The sequence below is a fragment of the Betta splendens genome, chromosome 15 (assembly GCF_900634795.4).
Source record: "Betta splendens chromosome 15, fBetSpl5.4, whole genome shotgun sequence".
Classification (NCBI taxonomy): Eukaryota; Metazoa; Chordata; class Actinopteri; order Anabantiformes; family Osphronemidae; genus Betta; species Betta splendens.
In genome coordinates, this window is record NC_040895.2 from 10405431 (window position 1) to 10418914 (window position 13484).

At 44.3% G+C, this 13484-nt stretch overlaps 2 protein-coding genes across 2 annotated transcripts; both read left to right on the top strand.

The window, feature by feature from the left end:
* The first annotated feature begins 184 nt into the window (after positions 1-184).
* On the top strand, positions 185-4751 carry klhl31 (kelch-like family member 31). Its single transcript, XM_029176006.3, has 3 exons — positions 185-326; positions 1018-2220; positions 2299-4751. Exons 2-3 carry the CDS (start codon positions 1046-1048, stop codon positions 3029-3031), a joined length of 1908 nt encoding a protein of 635 aa, XP_029031839.1. The 5' UTR covers positions 185-326; positions 1018-1045; the 3' UTR covers positions 3032-4751.
* A 946-nt stretch (positions 4752-5697) lies between these two features.
* On the top strand, positions 5698-12186 carry gclc (glutamate-cysteine ligase, catalytic subunit). The gene is made up of 16 exons (XM_029176007.3): positions 5698-6348; positions 7498-7610; positions 8451-8633; positions 8900-9013; positions 9085-9143; positions 9247-9383; positions 9502-9576; positions 9660-9776; positions 9929-10067; positions 10170-10282; positions 10364-10456; positions 10544-10648; positions 10733-10814; positions 10896-11005; positions 11342-11462; positions 11556-12186. Exons 1-16 carry the CDS (start codon positions 6199-6201, stop codon positions 11735-11737), a joined length of 1893 nt encoding a protein of 630 aa, XP_029031840.1. The 5' UTR covers positions 5698-6198; the 3' UTR covers positions 11738-12186.
* Positions 12187-13484: the final 1298 nt, after the last annotated feature.

A 13484-nucleotide genomic window follows, 5' to 3' on the forward strand; every position in this document is an offset into this window, starting at 1 on the left:
CCACAACAGTGTAAATGTCCAGAAGGGATCTAATGGTTTATCCTAAACAACGAGAGAACAAATGAAACTCGTCATACGACGCCCCGCAGAGGATAAGAGGTCAAACGCTACGCTGACACTAACTGACTGGAGGCTACTGTTGGACACTACTGTTGGGGGTGTGGGGTCCCATCTCAATTGCACAATACTTGATTGGCACTGAGTCCGGGGAGAGGAGGAGTTAACTGTATGCCTCATTCAGCAGGGCTGACTGCTGGTCTCTCTCTCCTGCTCCAGTAACTGGAGGCACAAGTTCCTTCTTCACCAGCCTCAACTTCAGTTCTCAGGTAATTAGAGCTTTTCCATCATCCGTCTGTTTGCAGCTTTGACAATGAAAATTCAATTTTGTACAGTTAATGTCGGGCCTTTGTTGGGCGTTTCACAGTGGAGAGCGTGGTCCTTCACTTTTTTGTGCTTTAAAAATAATATTAATTGTTTAAAAGTCAAAACTCCTTTATAAATCAATTGATGTGGTGGCATTAAGTGTCAGGGTTGCTAATCTTGTGGGTGGACATTGTGAAATTAAGCTTGTGTGAAATGTTTTTGCCCTTTAGATTGTGTTAGTTGCGTTAGACATATTTAGGATGGGCCTCAAACCACTGCATTAAAGAAACAAAATAGAAAAAACATAAAAAACTGCATACCCAAATGAAAAAGTTGAACAACCAGAGGCCTGCTACTCATGTCTCAAGGTCTATAAAAGGAACGCCATGAGTGAGCCGTCCAACGCTGCTATTCCTGGACATGCTGCTGATAAATTGTGACAGATGCAAAGAGGGGCATGTTGACACACTCTCTCACTCCAGCATCACCTGGCAGCACACATGTCCTGAAAGGTGTCAGATCAAATCCCACAAACGTAAAAAAGATTGATGTTTTTATTTCACCTGTGCATTTTACAGTTGATAAGATGAGCATTCTTCAGTGTCTGTGCATCGTGTGCTTGTTGTAAAGCCCCTTTTGATTCATGTTTGGAAGGTCTGGGCTGCGTTCTGCTGCTACAGCCATGGCACCCAAGAAGAACAAGGCCAACAAAAAGAATAAAGGAGACATAAATGAAATGACCATAATGGTCGAGGACAGTCCCATCAACAAGATCAACGGCCTAAACACGCTGCTCGAAGGGGGCAACGGCTTCAACTGCATTTCGACTGAGGTTAACGATTCTGCGTACGCCCCCAACCTCCTGGAGGGTCTGAGCAGCATGAGGCACGAGAGCTTCCTGTGTGACCTGACAGTTGCCACCAAGTCAAAGTCATTTGACGTCCACAAGGTGGTCATGGCCTCCTGCAGTGAATACGTTCGAAACATCCTGAGGAAGGACTCCAGCCTCCAGAAGATCGATCTGAACGACCTCTCGCCCGTCGGCCTCGCCACCGCTATCACGTACGCGTACTCTGGGAAGCTGACGCTGTCGCTGTACAGCATCGGCAGCACCATAGCAGCGGCCATGCTGCTGCAGATCGGCACCTTGGTGAAGATGTGCAGCGACTTCCTCATGCAGGAGCTCAGCGTGGAGAATTGCATGTACGTGGCCAACATCGCGGACGCCTACGACCTCAAAGACACCAAGGAGGCCGCGCAGAAGTTCATGCGGCACAACTTCATCGAGTTTTCCGAAATGGAGCAGTTCCTGAAACTCACCTACGAGCAGATCAGCGAGTTCCTGTCGGACGACTCCCTGCAGCTTCCGTCCGAGATCACAGCCTTCCAGATCGCCATGAAATGGTTGGACTTCGACGAGAAGAGGCTGAAGTACGCGGCGGACCTCCTGACTCAGATCCGCTTTGGCACAATCTCTGCCCAGGACCTGGTGAACCATGTCCAGAGCGTGCCCAGAATGATGCAAGACCCAGAGTGCCACCGTCTCCTTGTTGATGCCATGAATTACCATCTGCTGCCTTACCAACAGAACATCCTCCAGTCACGCAGAACAAAGGTGCGCGGCGGCCTCAAGGTGATACTCACGGTGGGCGGACGCCCTGCCTTGACAGAGAAGTCTCTCAGCAAAGACGTTCTGTACAGAGACGAGGACAACGTTTGGAATAAGTTGACAGAAATGCCAGCAAAGAGCTTCAACCAGTGCGTGGCAGTGCTGGACGGCTTCCTGTATGTGACCGGTGGTGAGGACCAGAACGATGCAAGGAACCAGGCCAAACATGCTGTTAGCAACTTCTGCAGGTGAGAACAATCGATCGTTATTCGCCATATTCATTTGTGTAACGTTGGACAACAACTTTTGCTTCCCTTGAATTTTAGATATGATCCTCGCTTCAATGCATGGATTCACTTAACCAACATGATCCAGAGGCGCACCCACTTCAGCCTCAACACCTTCAACGGTCTGCTGTTTGCCATCGGAGGGCGAAACGCCGACGGCGTTCAGGCCTCCATGGAGTGCTATGTGCCCTCCTCCAACCAGTGGCAGATGAAAGCTCCCATGGAGGTGCCTCGCTGCTGCCACGCCAGCTCCGTCATCGACGGCAAGATCCTCGTCTCCGGAGGCTACATCAACAACGCCTACTCCCGGTCGGTGTGCTCGTACGACCCCTCCACCGACTCCTGGCAGGACAAGAGCAGCCTGAGCACCCCGCGGGGCTGGCACTGCGCCGCCACGGTGGGGGACCGGGCCTACGTCATCGGCGGCAGTCAGCTGGGAGGCCGCGGGGAGAGGGTGGACGTCCTGGTCGTCGAGTCTTACAACCCGCACAGCGGGCAGTGGAGCTACTGCACGCCGCTCCTCACGGGCGTGAGCACGGCCGGCGTTTCCACGTTGAACAACAAGGTGTATCTCCTCGGAGGCTGGAACGAGGGGGAGAAGAAGTACAAGAAATGCATTCAGGTGTACAACCCCGACCTCAATGAATGGACTGAAGATGATGAGTTGCCGGAAGCTACTGTCGGTATTTCGTGCTGTGTGGTCACCATACCCACGCGGAAAACGCGAGAGTCCAGAGCCAGCTCTGTTTCATCTGCTCCAGTCAGTATATAAGGGTTTAGGGGTTAATAATGATGTTAGGTACATGTCTAAAGGGCTCCAGCACGTCCAGCAAAGGCTGCTGGTTCTAAACTTACCCCCTTAGTAGTCCGTCTTTTAGGGCACTAAGATGATCAGTTTTAAATGGGCATCAACGAGAGGAATGCATTTTGAAATTTGGAAACACGCTGTTTATATAACAATATAACATTTGAAAATTATTTCAAGAATTGGAAACACAAACTGATCACTGGTTTTATTATTTTCAGACTGGAATTTCCTTTTGGGGCCAATTCAACTGGGATAACTTTATTAGCCCTTTTAATGTTATTTAAAACACAAAATATATAAAAAGATCAAAATCGTGTTGTTACTGACCTTAATCTTTTACAATCTGTCTTTTTCATCCAGAGAGATGGGAATAATAATACTGGATTCTGTGAGAATGATGTTAAAGCGCAACAAGTATGGTGACTATTACTACTGTGATTCTCGAGATACTTGAACAGAATGATGAGGTAAAAGATGGAGCTGGAAAACTTTCTGGTACCACCTACATGTGTCCCGTGTACAGTTTTCACTGTGTAGTGCTGCGTCATATGTGTGATGGCCACAAACACTACAGACACAGGTTCTGTTGGGAATGTGTTGGAAAGCTGATGGTTGAATGGGTTTAGATGTGACAGCAGCAAAATATTTTGTAAAAATGAAAAATGTGACTCTAAGAATACCGTCAGCCTGAGCTTTACTGGAAGTTAGTGCTCATGAACTCCCTGACTGCTCATGTATTTTAGCTTTTTGTTTGTTTTTAATTAAAGTGAAGTGTAAGCCACCCTGAGCCCTGGTCGTTTATTCCTAATGAGTTCCATACGTGGATAAATGTTCACCACTGCTTTACGTGCAGTCACAGTAGTCACAACATTTACTGGTTTTCCAAGAAAATGTCATGGATTGTATTCTGGGAATGATGTTAAAGGACCTAAATCTTCTGAATCCCTTTCAATCATCTTCTGATTGTATGGCTTGTTGTATTTTCTCAAAAGTTCCAGGTCACTGAGAAACACCATGGGAAATATCAGATAGGATGTTGAACATCCATCAGAGTTAAGAATTACATCACAGTCAAATGGGATTAGTTTGTGTACACTTGTCAGTGAAAAATGTTCCACACCCAGAGAACCCTGAAGAGGCAGATTAACTCAGATTTTAGCGCTGAGCTCTTGGATAATGATACCAAAAACATGTCCAAACTATGGTCAAAGATCTAAAATATGTTGCAGTTTTAATAGTTATTGTGAAGTTTTATATACGAATATAGACATTAACAAACTGTAGTTTGGTAGTAGTTATGTTCTAGATAAACTTAGATCTGTGTTTTATATATGTCACAGCTAAAAGCTCTCTGGTCTCTGGTGAACACAATGAAACAGCTGTTGTCTTTATAACTATCTCAGCCTGATTTGTTTTCAATCATACTGCCCCTCATCATTATTTTCTGAACAGCTTTATATTCATAAGCCTCGCAGGTGTGGAAATTCAAATAAGCCTAATATCAAGGCAGGTTTTGTCCTTATGTGTGTAGAGGTAACAACATACTGCATTTATCAGGTGAAAACAAATGGTGGCAATGATTCATTATGTGGGTGCAGCGTATTGAACTATACCCTCTTTTGTCAGTCCACGCAGCTCACACACACCCTGTCAACAAATGAAATAAAATGCTGTGTCATTACAACTCTCTTTCGTCCAGGGTCTTTCATTCATTTTCATACTGTTATGTAAGTTAGTAGTAGTAGTAGATAAGTTAGTAGTTTTGTGACGGTAATGAAATGACTGTTTTGTAATGACTGCCAGTATTTTTTGGACTCATCCTAGGTCGTCTTGCTTAACAAAAAAGAAACAAATACAGCAAAATTTTCAACTTTAGTGAAATTAAAAGATTAATTGCTCATCAAAGCATGTTTTCTGAATCAATTAAATGCAGTATAAACTGGCTATTTGTGGGCCAAATTTCTGAAAGAGCATGTATGTAGGAGAACTGGCTGAAAACCAAAACCAAAATATTTTTCACTCTACTTTGTGAGCTGTTTGACATAATCACATCATTACCTTAAAAGCTGTTAAAATGTTTATGTTTACGTTTATGTTTACATAAATCATTCTGTTGGGTATGCTCACCTTTTTCCAGAGCAAGACAAAGATCTAAAATATGTTGCAGTTTTAATAGTTATTGTGAAGTTTTATATACGAATATAGACATTAACAAACTGTAGTTTGGCAGTAGTTATGTTCTAGATAAACTTAGATCTGTGTTTTATATATGTCACAGCTAAAAAACACTAATCTATTTATTTCATTTTCATTTGTTTAATAACATACAAGTATAATTTCTGAGGTATGAGTATATATTTTTTATTAACGTTATAGATCAAATATATAATAGAGGTCATAAGGGGCCCAGTAATAAAAGACAGAAGTTGATATTGCCATGTCTGAAATGTCAGCAGGGAAAAATATACATTTTTACGAACATTACTTTTTGTTTACCCTTTTTCTTCAACAATTTGCTATTTTCGACTGTACGTGAATGCAGCATGAATGTCTTGTCTGTCTGTCTGGTGTGTGGGCGGGGCCGAGCAGCTGAGAATGCTGAGTCACACTGACGCCACTCGGTCACGTGCGTGAAGCCAGGAGGAGTTCATATGTTCAACACAACCCAGCTCTGTGCAGCAGACCGATTTGCTAGTAAAGACCTACCTACCGGCTCATCCCGCTATCATTCCGTCACTGACTTGCACTTTAACACGGCCCGTGGTCGTTCACTGGGACGAGGACAGCGCGTACGGAAACGGGTCCTGTTTGGGGGAGAACCGGCGTTGGCGGCTGACGGGGTCCCTTTCATATCTGATCAGACGTTAGCAAGTGATGAGCAGGGCCCTGTTTCTCCTGGATGCCCAGCTAAGGTTACCGACAGGGCAGCGCGCTTAGCAGCACCGGCGGGCACCGAACCCAGCTCCGTGACAGCGGCTCTGAAGACCCGGGCACTGCCGTTTTCGGGGGGCGCCGAGACTTCATGCTAGCTCCCCCCGCCAAGTTGCACAAAGTAGCTAGCTAGCTAACGTTCGGCGTGCGAGTTCAGCGGACACGAGCTCTGAGTTTCCACTTCGCAGCCGCGCCGTGCCATGGGTTTGCTGTCACAGGGCTCTCCGCTCAACTGGGAAGAAACCAAGAAGTATGCGGACCACATCAGGAAGCACGGCATCATTCAGTTCCTCAACATCTACAACAAGGTGAAGGAGCGACAGAAGGACGTGTTGAAATGGGGCGATGAGGTAAGAAAAGTGTCCCCGGAGCTCTTCATAACGAGCCAGCGTGCGTAAAAGCGCGGCGCTGTTGATGCTGACGCATGTGGCCCTCAGCGCTTTGGACCTGTCGGACATCGTGGTTTGCATGACGCAACAATAACCCATTATTGACTCTGATAAAACAAAATAAACCTGAACGAGCGCATCGTGTTGTTGTACATCTGACCGCAAACAGGGCGAACGACAAGATAATAATCACGTAATTACTTTAATGAGTCGTTTGTACCTGCTCGGATGACACTGTTATTACAGCCTATTGTCTGTACTGAAGCCCTCGTACACAATGTGAGAAGCGTTAACGCGTTAGACTAAGACTGACTCAGCAGAATCAGATGAGTAGTGGGAATGAGGAAGCTAATGCTTATTCAGGGTGCTCTGTGGGTAGTTTCGCTCACTAATCAGTATTTCATTAGTGAGTAAACGTTAAAGGCATGTGGGAGCGTTCTCTCTTTGATCGTCCACTTCCCAGAAGCTCGCCGCTCCTGTCTTCCTGCCACCACCAGCCCACTGCACTTCAGTGTTCCCAGCTTGTACAAGGTGTTTTGATTTCCAGCAGTGTGGAATGCTGTTGTTATAGATTAATCCCTATTTCAGACAGGGGATTACGGGGGACTAGGGATGAAACGGTAAACCACGTTGGAACGACCCACGGTTGCTGTTACCTTTATCAGTTTAAATTAGTAATGAAAATGTTACGTGCCGCTGGTTGCTGACAGTTCGCCCAGTGCTTGTTAGCATGTGAAGAATAAACCTGCAGTTTTGTAATAGTGGTTTCACTGTTGTTGTTTTTTTAGTGATACGTGAATTATTAGCTTTAAGCCACTGAAAGTATGTTCAACATTCAAGAACACAGGTGCATTTAAAGGCTCAGCACCAGTGAATCCAGTACAAAAGAGAACCAAACTTCCAGACACAGTGTCCCTGTACTTTCTATAACACAGTTGTCCTGTTGCCTTTACAGTCCTGTCTTCCTTGTTTATTTACTCAAAAGCAGCACGGAAGGTGGAAACTGTGTGTGTGTGTGTGTGTGGGGGCGTTGTGCGTGTGTGTACTTTTTCAAAGTGCAGAGTCAAGCAAAATAAACATGTCTGACCTTTTCTTTTTGTTGCTTTTAAGGTAGAGTACATGTTGTTGGAACTGGATGAAAAGGATGAGAAGGTTCGACTTGTCCTGAATGGTGCAGATGTTCTGGAGACTCTGCAAGACCAAGGTGAAAAGATAAACCCAAAGTAAGTGAGCTTTTCACCGCACCCACGGATATTCAGCCGTGTAGATCGGACACTGCACCTGCCGCATGTCAATGCAGTGAAACACCTACAATCCTCAGTACTCGCATTAGGCGATGGCGATGAGGACCGCATCCACAATTCATCAGGGGAACAGTCACACAGAGCTGCACATAAACAAGGTTGCATTAGGCTGCGAGGTAAATACAGTCGAGTGTAAATTTGACAGTCAAAGTCTTTGTTTGTTCAGTACAAACAGTGGATTCATGCTGCGGCGATTACAGTAGTGCATAAGTGTATGAGCTTCCAGTCAAATGTTTACAATGAGTCCGTCAGACGTCAGTATCAGGTTGTTTCTTTTTGCTAAAGTAAATTTTTAGACGTCAAGTTGTATGTATTTTAAATATGACAAATAGTTCACAAATCGCATTTAACGTTCTAAGAAGCTAAAGCTTTTTGAAATGTGTTGTTGATTCTGTGAGCTCGTCAAAGCATGTAACGGTGATGTAAAGCTAATTTGTCTGCAGACGATGTAAATGTTTGTACAAGCTTGTGCCCGTGACGCGCGCCTAAATCTGCGGAGCCGACTTCACCCAGGGGAAATGCCAGTGGGAATAGTACAGCCAATGCATTCCTCATTACTGCCCCTCTGTCGAGCACAGCACAGAGCGCACTCTGCAGCACAAATACACGGCGCTTGTTTGCCCTGCCAAGATTATGGCGGACATACAGTATGATAAAGGGGGGGTGGTCTGTCAGTTCAATCAGAAAGGTCAAGGTGACAGAAAGACCCGCCGACCCGCAAAATCAGACCCCTTCAAAACAATAGTTTTATTTTTGCAGTCACCCCACACTTTGGAGACCGGAATACGGCAGCTACATGATCGAAGGGACCCCGGGGCAGCCGTACGGCGGCACCATGTCCGAGTTCAACACGGTGGAAAGCAACATGAGAAAGCGACGGCGAGAGGCCTCGTCTGTCCTGAACCCAAACGAAACCCTCTGCACCATCACCTCGTTTCCAAGGTACTTTGGTTTTACCGGCGTTTATAGTTAGCGTGTTAGTAGAGATACAAATGCAACTCAGAGCCACTGTTGCATAATAACCAAATGCGAAACATTTGATGTGTTAATATTGCAAGTTTTGGAAAGTCTTTTATGCAAAGTAAATATTTTGTTGCTTAACAGTTCAAGGATCAAACCTCATTTGACTTTTAAGAAAAACAATCAGTTGATAATTAGTACATTTGCAGGCACAGGCTTGTAATGGTGTTCCCGTCTGTATTCGTCAGGTTAGGTTGCCCAGGTTTCACCAGACCAGAGTCCAAGCCAACTCCTGTTGAGAAGGGAGTGTCAAAGTCACTGTTTTTTCCAGATGAAGCCATCAACATACACCCAAGGTTCAGGTAGGTTATGGTTGTAACATGTTATAATGTGTGTGGAGACTTGACTTATTACATTAATATTTGATTCCTAGTACCCTCACCAGAAACATACGACACAGAAGAGGAGAGAAAGTCGTGATAAACGTACCAAGTAAGTGTAATCATAGGCTCCATAAAAGGCTGAATGCATTATACTTTTAGACAAGCACGGGAACTTTTAAAATAATTGCTGTGTTTGAATCTTTGTGTTTCAGTTTTTAGAGACAAGTGCACACCATCTCCATTTGTGGAGGCGTTTCCCGAGGACGATGGCGAGGCGGCGAGGGCGGCTCTGCCCGATCACATCTACATGGACGCCATGGGCTTCGGAATGGGAAATTGCTGCCTGCAGGTACAGAGCGGCACGGCATCCAGAACCACGGCCTTTAGTTTGGTGTCATGCTTTCTGCGACAGACCCAATAAGTGATTTATAAATGCACTTCAGCCTCTGTTTATGGTGTTTTTGCAGGTGACATTCCAGGCGTGTAGCATCAATGAGGCCAGGTACCTTTATGACCAACTAGCAACATTCTGCCCCATTGTGGTGAGTAGATAAACCCACGCTGGCTTCATGCAGTAGCCCCCACTGTTTAAAACGCCACCAACCCTGATCACTGCTCTTCACAGATGGCACTGAGTGCAGCCTCACCCTTCTACAGAGGCTATGTGTCAGATATCGATTGTCGCTGGGGAGTTATTTCTGCCTCGGTGGATGACAGGACACAGGAGGAACGTGGGCTGAAGGTGAGCAGCCTGAAACTAGAACGCAGTGTTGAAACGTCATCAATATGTGTTAATTTCCATTATTAACAATAAGTAATGCATTAGGCAACTGATCCAGTTATTATGAGTTAAAATGTGGCTGTAAAGTATAAAAATGTCTTTAATTTTTACAGCCTTTGAAGAACAACAAATACAGGATCTTCAAGTCCCGATATGATTCCATTGACAGCTACCTGTCTAAATGTGGGGAAAAGTACAATGACATCGATTTGACTATAGACGAGGAGATCAACAAGCAGCTGCTTGGTGCAGGTACTCCAGTCTGATAGAGGAAAACAATCTGTGTTCAAAGTCAGAATCCAGTATCAGGTGTTCATAGGATGACAAAAGTTAAATTGAGCTTTGCGTTTGTAGGGATCGACAAGCTGCTGGCCCAACACATAGCGCACCTCTTTATTCGAGACCCGCTCTCTGTGTTTGAGGAGAAAATACACTTGGATGATGAAAACGAATCCGATCACTTCGAGGTGAGGTCTCCTGCCTCCTACAAGCAGTTTCTGCTCATCTGAGTCAGATTTATTAAATCTTCAAAATGTGACGTCCCGCAGAATTTACAGTCGACGAACTGGCAGACGATGAGGTTTAAGCCCCCGCCTCCAAACTCTGACATCGGCTGGAGGGTTGAGTTCCGCCCCATGGAGGTATTTACACCTACAGTATACGACTTCTCAGACTGAGGTTTACAGTTGTAATTAGTGCTACAATGATCACATTTTACCTTCTTTCAGGTGCAGCTAACTGACTTTGAAAACGCTGCGTATGTGGTTTTTGTGGTGCTGCTCACCAGAGTGATCCTGTCCTACAAACTGGACTTCCTAATCCCTTTGTCAAAGGTAGCGATTAATGGTTAATCAAGTTTAAATCTTGACATACAAAGCTGATATGGTGCTCTGATGTTGGAAACCCTGTTTCATCAGGTTGATGAAAACATGAAGGCTGCACAGAAGAGAAACGCTGTCCAGGAGGGCATGTTTTACTTTCGAAATGACATCTTCAGAGGTGGGCAAAACACAAGGATTAGCTGAGACTGAATATCTCCATTAGACAAATGCATGATCCATTTCTATTATCCACCATCAGGCTGCAACCCAGTTCTGGACGGCACCACCTCTGCTCAGAACGGCCTGGAGTCCGATGTCGCTAATGAGGAGTACACGCTGATGAGCATCGACACGATCATCAACGGAAAGGTGATTTATCGCTGTTGGCTTGATTTAAGCTGCAGTAGCAGCTCTGTTCAGTGGATGGCAGTGTTGCTCAGCTTTTCGTTTTAACTGTCCCAGTGAGGATGGAAAGGCGTTGATAAACCCAAAAGGATGGCTCTCCATTGACAGTCTCTGCATTCATTTTTCTTCTTGATCAGACAGATATTCATGCCTCCTCTAGATGATTTACTTACTTTGATGATTCTCTGCTTCGTGATTGTGTTAATTATGACTTCTGTGCCTCCTGCAATTTCACAGAGCTGAAATTTGAGAGCTTGATTAAAACCATTTAACCATCTAATTTATCCTTCCTTTTACCAGGAAGGAGTCTTTCAGGGGCTAATCCCAATCCTCAACTCCTACCTGGAAAACATGGAGGTGGATGTGGACACCAGGTGCACCATTTTAAATTATCTGAAGCTTATAAAGAAACGTGCCTCAGGTAAACTGCAATCAAAGACAAAAGCATAATGTTCTTATGAGCCGAAAGCAACTTTATCTGAGTGTAACTGTCCACTCATCTGACATGAAACAGGCGAGCTGATGACCATGGCCAAGTGGATGAGAGAATTCGTCGCCAAGCACCCAGAGTACAAGCAAGACAGCATCATAACCGACAAGATCAACTACGACCTGTTTCTAAAGTGCGACATGATCGCAAAAGGCGAAGAACAGTGCCCAGAGCTGATTGGAAACCCGGTCAACAAGGTTAAATGAATGAAGACAGTCCAATTATAACAGAATGCAACTTGTGTGTGTGTGTTGTAAGAAACACACCTACATTAAATGTATGTATATGTACTGTATCAGATTTTTATGATTACAAAATTATTTTGATAGAATTAAGACGTGCAAAAAGGTTGTGTGATAGAAATCAGATGTGTATTTATTTTTCTCTGGATATTCAGTCTGTCTGAGTGAGGATGTACGTGTAGCACAGAGTTGTACAGTAGTCTGCTTTTAATCCTGTGTTGTGTAAATACAGTGCTGCTCTACATTAACATGTATGGAGTATGATTTGTTTCTGAATGTGAGCTTTACATCTGATTTTAGAGACTTGCTTTGAACTGCTGACATAGTGGGACCTTGATCTTAGTGTTGCATTTACCGGTAATTGAACCATTGTTTGCAATGTGATGCTGCTTGAAATTAAATCTGTACAAGGATTTTTCTTGTTTCTTTCTATTTGAAATAGTTTGCATTTACAGGAAATATAGGAAATAGTTTGAAATCATAACCCAATTTTGGCTTCTTTAAAGCTTCTTTAAACAATAGAAAAAATCTTCTGGAACAATCGAAACACTTGAGGTCAGCACATTTAAATGCTTTGAAGAATGATTAACAACAAGAGCAGGTGGACAGTCAATCTTGCACAAAACTTTATTGTTATTAGCCACATTTTTATTACAGGTTCAGCTATAAATATTCAAACTGATAATTGTTGGCTTCTGTGCACATTGAACATTTCAACACGCCCATAACAAATTTTTTAAATTTGTTTAAATGTAGGTTTTCCCGTACCAGACTGGGCCCCTGCTCTCCTGCTGTAGAGGTCAAAGGTCAGTCTGTCAGGGAGCTGTTTGAACTCAGCTCCTCCACCCACAGCTATGTCAATCTTGTATTATCCAAATATGCAGCTTCTGTTAATAAATACAGCACCTGGTCTCTATACAGTGTGTGCAATAACAAAGAACATGACTTAGGCCCCAAAGCTGATCTGGGAGGCTGAACTTCCACCCAACCAGACTTATTGTGTTACATGTTGTATCATATATTTGCATCTTGATATAATAAAATGGGCTCATTCCAACCTATAGCTGACACTGATGGAAATGCTGCTAGTTCTGCACTGCAACTGTAAATAAAACTATGGTACAGAGTTCAGGTACTGTTTGTCCTGATGGGGGCGCTATATGAAGGAATCTAAACCATTACATCGATCCCCAGGGGTCAATTAGCATCTATGCACTTCTCTGCAGTTTGGTTATAAGTATGTTTTCATTATTATGGGACACTAAGATACAAAATAAACAATTTATTCCTTGCCATGTGTTGCTCATTTGTGTCATTTCATTAAAATATCCCAGAGAACAAACTCAGGTGTGGCCGAGCAAATACCTGGGGCTGATAAACAAGCCACGCTTAGGCTGAGCTTTAACACCACGGTAAGTCCTACTCTCAATCAAGCCACAAGCTGACATTCAGCAGTCTCATATCTTCAATGTACCGTCTTAGACTAAACCTTCATGGCTGGACCCAGCGCTTTGATAAGCAGTATCATCTTAATGGCCCAGTCCGGCCATCGTCCCAGCTTATCTCGCTCCACGTGTTCCTAGTGGCCGTTTGTAAAGCGGGTAACTTTTCACGCCATTCTTTGGACTAATGCAAGTGTCAATCATTAACTCAGGGAGACCTGATGTCAGGGCATGTTCACGACGCGTCCTGGGGTGTCTCCGTCCTTATC

Coding starts and splice junctions, on each gene's coding strand:
- klhl31 (XM_029176006.3), top strand. CDS start 1,046: ATGGCACCCAAGAAGAACAAGGCCAACAAAAAGAATAAAGGAGACATA. Junction 2,221..2,298: donor GCTGTTAGCAACTTCTGCAG/GTGAGAACAATC, acceptor CTTGAATTTTAG/ATATGATCCTCGCTTCAATG.
- gclc (XM_029176007.3), top strand. CDS start 6,199: ATGGGTTTGCTGTCACAGGGCTCTCCGCTCAACTGGGAAGAAACCAAG. Junction 9,014..9,084: donor AACATACACCCAAGGTTCAG/GTAGGTTATGGT, acceptor TTTGATTCCTAG/TACCCTCACCAGAAACATAC. Junction 10,457..10,543: donor TTGAGTTCCGCCCCATGGAG/GTATTTACACCT, acceptor ACCTTCTTTCAG/GTGCAGCTAACTGACTTTGA.